General features: G+C 48.6%; 1 protein-coding gene across 5 annotated transcripts in view; it reads right to left on the bottom strand.

Moving 5' to 3' along the window:
* Window positions 1-527: 527 nt before the first annotated feature.
* Window positions 528-8,348, bottom strand: part of SLC39A14 (solute carrier family 39 member 14) — a 28,915-nt gene continuing 21,094 nt past the window's right edge. For all 5 annotated transcript variants that reach the window (XM_037886209.1, XM_043536538.1, XM_043536539.1 and 2 more), the window contains 5 exons: window positions 7,800-7,922; window positions 6,918-7,103; window positions 6,531-6,738; window positions 5,373-5,557; window positions 528-4,764 (listed from right to left, as the gene is read on the bottom strand). In XM_037886209.1, the coding sequence (XP_037742137.1) occupies window positions 4,618-4,764; window positions 5,373-5,557; window positions 6,531-6,738; window positions 6,918-7,103; window positions 7,800-7,922 (849 nt within the window). In that variant the 3' untranslated portion in view covers window positions 528-4,617. The remainder of the gene's footprint in view (window positions 4,765-5,372; window positions 5,558-6,530; window positions 6,739-6,917; window positions 7,104-7,799; window positions 7,923-8,348) is intronic.

Here is an 8,348-nt window from a genome sequence, read left to right as displayed (position 1 = left end):
GAAATCCACAAGGCATCCCCAGGCCCCTCTAGGGGACTCTAAAATCGTAACAGGCAATTGGCTTGCTGCATGCACAAAGACAGCATTTTGAATGGACATATCGTTTTAAGAAGGTGAACACAGAAAGTGAAAGTGTGAGAAAGGGGCATCACAAACCAAAGTATCCAACCGATCAAATGATGCGTGAGTGGGCATCAATGCCATCTTCTGTTTAAAACGCAGCACTGCACTTAAAGCCACCATCCGCCCAGGCTGGGTAATCAGAAGTTATAGATGGAAAAGTCATATTACATCATCCAATGCAGCCCAGCCTTCTAATGTAGGATCGCTCCCTCCAGGCCACCCTTAAGTCCCGCGCCCCCTAGTCTAGTTTTAAACATCTGAAGTAATGAAGCTTCAGTCTCTTCCCTAGGGAGACTATTCTGCAACCTAAACAGATCTCACCGCAGGGAAGTTCTTTAATATTCAGGCTATATAGTGCCTTTAAATCAGAATTCAATACTGCACAGAGCACACTTGCAATTCTCTTTCATTACAGAATAGATTTTAATTTATGGAATTTTACAAATAAAAACTTTACAGTTCACAAGACATAAGTATGTTCTTTGTTTCAAGAAGTGTTTCAACAAGTATTTCTTATAACACCTGAGATATTAAAATACTGAGATGGAACTTGAGTTTCTAAATCAGATGTGTAAAGGGAAATATAAATAAAAACACTCACAAGCTCAACTTAATGTCAATTTCCTTTTTCAGCCATCCCTCCGGCCCCTCCCACACACACACACCCTCCCTCCCTCAGGTTTCTACCATCCTGCACAAACAAGAGAGAGGAGCCTCTTCCAGGCACCCCTTTGAAATAACACATTGATTACCTGCCTCCCCTAGCTACACGTGTACTTAGAGAATGTTTCGTAGGTAACTCTCCCGAATTTCCAGCCTGCAAATTTCCTGATGTAGTCAGCTCCCAAGAACACCTTGAAGGGAAAACTAGAGAAAAGACTCAGAATTTCTCTGTCATGTTCAAGGGCTCGGAACAGCCCAGAGGAAATTACACATCGGTTCTTATAGTTTCCTACCACCTGGAGCACAGCTTAGTTTCTAGTTTTGGTTTGTTAGTAAGTACAATTTGGGGCGGGGGGTGGGGGGGGGGGTGTTGTTCCAGGAGACGGGCCGATTTGCCAGATGCTGACAGTGCAGTGCCTCCTCTCTGTGTACCATTGAACCATCCTTGCCAGAGATGGCTTAGCTTTTTCATAGTTCCAGAGCTATTTTCTTCTCCCTTTTGGAATGCACTAGATGTCATGTGCTTTCCAAAGATTTCCTTGAGAGAGAATAGGCAAGCCAGACCTTTCCCCTTAAGACAGGGGTTAAATCTCTCACTCTCAAACATTACGTAACTCAGCTAGAGGGCTGCAGCTCTCCTACCAGTGGTAGTGCATGCTTTTTTTGACTGCAGGCAGTGTCCCTCTCAAGTACTGTTCCCAGAAGCTGGCCTCCTCACTGTTACAATGAGAACTTCTCCTGGTCAGCTGCTGATGACAGATGCTGGCCTGACCAAAAAATTTCCCGTGTGACTCACACAAAAGAGTGCCATCCTATTCCATTCACCTCTCAACTGGGCAGCAGGAATCCCACAATGATGGTTGTCCTGTGGGAAAGGAGATGGGTCTACTGCTTTCCAGAGGCCCCTATTCTAGTTCTTTTATAAACATGTCAAGGAAGGGTTCGGTGAAATGGAGTTGGCAAAGTTGGGCCAACCCATATCAAGCATTCATTGGTAAAAGATGGTCTAAACTAAGTAGGGTTTAGGCTTGAGCCATAAACAGCAAGAAAGACTTTTCTTCACGCCATTCTCCTGGCTATGGAGGAAGACAGTATGCCAGCTACCTAAGATACAGGCCGCGAACGTGAGATACCGCTGACAAGGCTGTGGTCCCTTGCCCAAGTTGACAGACGGTTTTGATCCTTTTCTAAAATAGGGCAGCCCAGTAGGCTATTATGGATAATTGGTCATGTAAACAAAAGGCTGTATTGCACAGGTACTACAGGGTTCTACACTGTACCCTCTCTTGTTCAACATGTTTACAAGGACTCTGGGAGTGCTACAAAGGAGACAGGGACTATGGTTTCTGCCGTACGTAAATGACCCCCAGCTGTCTCTCTCCATTAGGGCCAATCGTGAATGGATGACTGACAGCTACAGGAGATTGGGGTTTGATATCCAGTCTTCATTGAGCACGTTAAAAGGAAATAGTTAGGCATTAGAAGGCAGAGGTCCGGCAGTCAAACCAAGTCATGATCCTGCTGGAGGCGCTGTGCCTGCCACAGCACATGCTGTTGTCCCAGGTGGTTTTGGTTATGACATCTATTCCTTTGGAGTCACTCCCATCTCAGCTTGCCCTTACTGAAGGGAGGCAGGCAGTGGGCCTGGGTGTAGCTGCCCAGCTCACATTTACCAAAGAGGGGCCTAAACCCTTGAGGTGTAGGGTGTGAAAGCATTGGGTATGATAAGTGAACAGGCCTTTCACCTTTCTTCTGAAGGGTTGCAGGGGGAAACCATCAGGAATAGCTTCTGCTCAGCCTCTGCCACGAGGACAGCATAACAAGGCAACACAACTTTGTGTGTCAACGGACAAGTTACGAGACAAGGGACTGGACAACAATTGTTCCCTTACCAGGGAGCCGATCAGGCAGACGGAATGATCACAAGAGAGAGAGACTGGCAGCAACAAACTCGACACTCCCCACAGAAATAAGAATAATCACCATCCCTAGCTCTTATCTCGTGTTTTTCATCAGTAGATCTCACAGCACTTTACCATGGAGGTCAGCATCATTATCCCCATTTTCCAGATGGGGAAACTGAGGCACAGAAAGGAGGGGAAGTGACTAGCCAGAGGTCACCCAGCAAGCTAGTAGCAGAGGCAGGAACTTCTGTTAGTCAGCAGCCACAAATTCACAACCATGGGAGGCAGAATCTGGAACAACCCAAGGGTGAGGGGAACCTCATTCCCTGCCCAAGCTGAAGGGACCAAACATTAACAATAAGTCGGTTCATCTAGTGAATCGGAGGAAAGCTAGCCCAGAAGCAGAGCTCTGAAATGCCTTTAACTCCCGTCCCAACTCCTGCTGCTACCCAGAGCTGGGTTCCAGTTCCACAGACTGTGTTCCTGGGACCCTGTGCCATGAAGAAAAAGTACAGTATTTAAAAAAACAACAACCTTGCAACTCAGCAGTGTCAGTGTTTAAAACCAGATGTCCAATTCCAAATGAACCTGGTCACAGTGTAAGGATCGCTCTCGCAGGAAAGCCTGAGAAACTGGTACCAGGACTTGTGCTCCACACCACCCTGGTCTGAATGCAGCTGCCATGCCCTTCCCTTGCAATGGTGAGATCCTGCAGCATCTTCGCTTCACGGCGCAGCTCCCTCCGCTCTCAAAGTGTCCCGAGTTAGGATGGAGGGACTCCAGGGAGAGGCCGCGGCTGCGGCATTTGGCTGTTCTACCTCCTGGAAGCCACCCAGAAGTGTCCCTTAGTGTCATTCTGACCAGCAGATGCAACTGTATAGTTCATTAAACCCCTACAGGAGCAGCATAACTTTCCTGCCGAAGCCAGTCTGACTGCACGTCAAACACTTCTCCTGCCCTGGTATCTTCAGTGCTGCCTCTGCAGCCAGTGGGAAGAGACCAGAGCAGCAACAGCTGTGACTAGTTTTCAAGCGCGGGGAGGGGGGGGGAGGGGCGGCAGGGAAACCAAGGCTGCCTGCCCAGTTCAGTACCCACTACCTGTGCCAGGAAAGGATCGATTCCAGCACAGCAGCAGGATACGTTCTTGCTCATTCCTCTCCCTGTGCAACCTTCCCAGACCTCTTCATCTCTCTTTCACACGCCGCACCTTTCCTCCAGCCCAGCACACTCTGCAGAGACATTGGCACGTGAAGCTTTTGGAGGAAGGAGACCCTTTCTCGAACAGGTCTCTTGACTGCATATTTAGGTCCAAAAGGCAGGCATGCTCCCCAGGCTCAAGAGAAACACCAGATACCTGCACAATCGGAGCGTTGGAGGCTACAGGTAACGCGGGTAAATACTGGGGCTGTCCTGGGACCCATGGCTGTTCCCCTGCCTCGCATTTCCATTGCCCGTGGAGGGACTGAGTACGAGGGATGGACAGGCACAAGCCTCAAGCACAGCGTCTGCCTTGGTAAAGTGGCCTCACCTCCAGCGCTGACCCCACATCCATCCCCCATCCGCAGCCACCCGAAGAGGATGGGAAGAAGTCATGTCCATGGTTGGAGCTCTCCGAAGGGGGTGATGTAGCCAGAAAGGAGCCAGTGAGCCCGTTCTCCTGATCCTCACACATGTCCTTTCCAGGAGTCCCTTTGACGCAAGGAGAGTAGAGGAAGGGATGCTACACTGGAAATAGGTCCTTGGGTCACTTTAGATCTAGGGGAAGGAGCTTCATCAGCCCCCCTGAAATAAACGATACAAAGTCTATGGAACAGTTTTAATAGAAATGCCTCTTTTCTGTAGTGCTTTTGCAATGCTGATGTCTCATACAGGTGCTGTCAGTCCGTATGCTTGCAGGTGGGAAAGCCCAATCAAACCAGGCCCGTCCCTACCCTATCTGGATCTGGCCCGAGAACATGGTGAGCAGCAGCATGATAATGAATCCCGTCAACAGCCCTGCGTTCTGGATAGCGAAGGCGATCAAGGCGCTGCCATTCCGCTCGTCCTCCTGGCTCACTTCATTCATCTCAGGGAACTGAGAAAAGAATTGGAATGTTTCAGTCGTGGAAATTCTCCGCCCTCCAGTCTCCCTGTGAATTTGCACATGCAGATCCCAGCGCTGTATACCCCCATCTATTATTAGGCATTAATTTATATAGAGCTGTTCACAATCAAGGCCAAGTGTTCTTGACCCTGACCCTGTCCAATCCTGCTAGGCTAAAATCTGATAAATTTACAGCTCAAAGTGGTCTGGCTATAGGTTAGCTACACACCCTACATTTGGTGGGCACGACGGAATAACCATCCCTCTGTATGCTCTATTTTCCCCATTCTCCCCTCCGTGCCCAGGGTTGCGGATACTTCTGACTTACACAGGCCAGTCAATACCCCTCCTCAAAATCACCCAGAGGCCTCACTGTGAAAAGCCAGGAGGGAACCCTACTGTACTGCACATGATGTTACAGAGCATTGCCGTTAGGCAAGTCCTCTTAGCTCCCAGAGCCCTGTATCGTCAAAGCTTTCCTGTACAACAGAAATCCTGACAGAGGCTCATCAGCGCTCACTGGCCAGTGGTCACTGCAGAAAAAACCCCTGCAATGCTCCGATCCCCTATCCAGCAGCTACTGTCGGTTTGGGATTTACCATATCAGCCAGTGCAATGTAGAGGAACATCCCACCAGCTAGAGCAAAGATCCAGTTGGCAGAGAAGTGGCTGCCTGCCAGGATCCCAAAGGCCAGCCCTATGTAGCAGCAGCAGGCCGAGATGAAGTTGAAGAAGAGCGCCTGCTGGATTGTCATTCCGGCGTTTAGCAGGATGACAAAGTCACCTGCAAAAGGGAGGATAACGTAAGGGGAGGAGGAGACAGACAGCTACACATGACCATCTATGGGATGGATGCATCAGCTGCCCAAATGCAGCATCCCACTGGAGAACAGCACTCAGCAATCAGGCCCTCTGTTCACTGAGGTGCTTAAGCACATGCGTAACTCTAGGCATGTGAGTAGCCCCACTGAAGTCAAAGTCAATGGGACTATTCAAATGCTTCAATGCTCAATCCTCTTGCTGAATCAAGGCCTTACATAATAAAATTAATAATAATAATGCCTTGCTCTTATAGAGCATCTCTATCCATAGACCTCAAAGTGCTTTTAAAGAGAGAGAGTAGGGTATCATTATCCTGATTTACACCTGGGGAAACAGAAGTAAAGAGGGGAAGTCATTGGTCTAAGGTCACATCGTGAGCGGGCAGTAAAGGCAGGAATAGAACCAAGGTCCTCCTAACCCTCAGAGCAGTGCCCTACACTGCTCAAGAAGCAGTCTTGTGTCAAGCCACATCAATGCAGTTAACTGCAAGAACGAGGCCACCCTAGCCCAAGGGAACCAAAACTTTGCAACACTGACAGAATCGCTGATTCGCCAGGTGCCTGAGGTCCACATCTACTTCCATGTATCACTTTCTACATTCAAACACAAACACATAACAGGCGTTTTACCAGCTGTCTCAATCTAAATTTAATCACAAACACCCCTGGTTTTCAGGACAGATTACACCATGTGATTCCACAGTTTTCCTACCCTGGCTAGCATGTTTCACATACCGTCCTCCACCACACGCACACGCGTCTCTTTAAATGACTGAGAAGGTGGTACATTTTGTTGACGGTTGAAAGACAATGGTGAAATAGGTTCAAGTTAAACAAGTGCTTTCATGCTTTCCTTAAGGACTTAAGCACATGCTTAAATATTTGGCTGGATGGGGACCAAACATAGTTAAGGTGCACAGCTGAAGAGCCACGTACCCAGCTCGTGGGGGAACTCCTCGCAGAAAATGGCCACGGAGGTGCTGATCCCTTGGAAGACAGACACGGTGAAGGAGGCACCAATGGCCAGGCCGTCGATGAAGTTGTGGAGCCCGTCACTCAGGGTGATCATCCAGGCCAGCGTGCCAATGTCAGAGTATCGCACCCCCTTCAGCCAGTAGCACGCACTTTGGGAAGCCTGCAGGTCCTGCAAGGGAGCACCCCAAGTCACACGTGAACCCCACTGGCTGGGTCACCAACCCACGCCCGACTGCGGACAACTCCACTTGTCTTACTGCACTGCCCAGTGTCATGCCCATCTCTGCAGACTAAGCCAACGCCTCCAAGCAGCTGTAACTGGTAACCCCAGGGGAGATAGGCACTAACCTGGACGGACAGAGAGCCCACAATGACTTTCTCATCCACAGATGGGTTCTTGCACTCTAGCTCACTGGTTCTGTGAGGGATCATGTGATCCATGTCCCCATTCTGCAGTTTTTCAGTGACGCCTTCCTCCTGGTCCTTCTTGGAGGGGAGGGTCTCAGGGTTGTAGTGGCTGTGCCCATGATGGTGCTGGAAGGATACACAGATTTACAGGCTTTAGCCACATGCAGCATGGATGCATGCAGTCACTTGTACATTTCCGGCTCATAAACGCCTGGGGCATGCTGATTATTTTATCTTGCCCACAAGCTAGAACAGGAAACCTCACAGACACGGCAATGCTGAAGCTGACTAAAACCACTAGGAAACTAGAGTCTCTTTGATTATTGAAGCCCAACATTGTGATTGTACATTTTCATAGCATCTTTCATCCCAGAGCACTTCCACCTCTGCTAACCGACTGTACAAACTACACACACACACGAGTCACTATAGCTACTTCTGGGATGGCATGTGACAGCTGTTGGGGTGGATCAGGAGAAGGAAGAAACATACAGCATCATGCCCAAGTGCCTCTTACTTCCCCCTTTTCTGTCAAAAATATCATCCTCCCCCAAATATAAAAAGGAACCACTGTTTGTTGTACAAAGATTAAGCTTTTCTATTCACACACAGGATTTAAGAGTCAGTAAAGCAGGTGGCCTTTCCAGAGTGCACCAGTCAAGGGCATGCAGCAGATTTAGATTCCACTCCAAACGGAAAAACGGGGTGAAAAAATGGATTTTTGAAAATTGCATCAGAGTAAACCCATTGGGAAGCACCTTTCTGGCAGCGGTACCATCTGGGAATGCCTAACCCGCTCCTATGGGACTAACTCAACTTCACCTGATCTTTCTGCTTGAGAAGCATCTTCAGGATTTTCTCTGTGAAGAAGAACAAGTAAAAGCCCCCAAAGACCACTGCAGATTTGGAGACATAATAATCCTCCTGAGGGTTGAATCCAAAGGCCTGTAGACAAGGGGCAACAGAGAAAGATTTGAGAACCATAAACGCCAGCAGCGTCCCTCACCTCCCCTACCCACGTCTGTAGGAGCTCTCAGTACAGGGACAGCAGAAGAGCACTTCAGTTAGTCTTTTCTCCCCCGATGAATGCTTCAGGGAAAGGCTTAACACACTTAATTGTGCAATACTACTGCATGCTAGAAGGGACCGTCTTCCTGACCCCAGACGTAATCAGCTCATGCCCTGATGCACGAGAATTGTTAGCCCATCTCATTTTTAGCTCAGACAGTGTCACTGCAGATCCTACTCACATTAATCTAAAATGTCCAATACCTCTATAAATCTCTCTCAGCTACTCATCTTGATATCCTGTGGCTGCGAGTTCCACAGGTTAATTATAAAATGCCTTTGCTTTAAATCTATTGGTTTTTA

The sequence above is a fragment of the Chelonia mydas genome, chromosome 26 (assembly GCF_015237465.2).
Source record: "Chelonia mydas isolate rCheMyd1 chromosome 26, rCheMyd1.pri.v2, whole genome shotgun sequence".
Lineage (NCBI taxonomy): Eukaryota > Metazoa > Chordata > Testudines > Cheloniidae > Chelonia > Chelonia mydas.
This window is presented reverse-complemented; position numbering and strand designations above follow the sequence as displayed.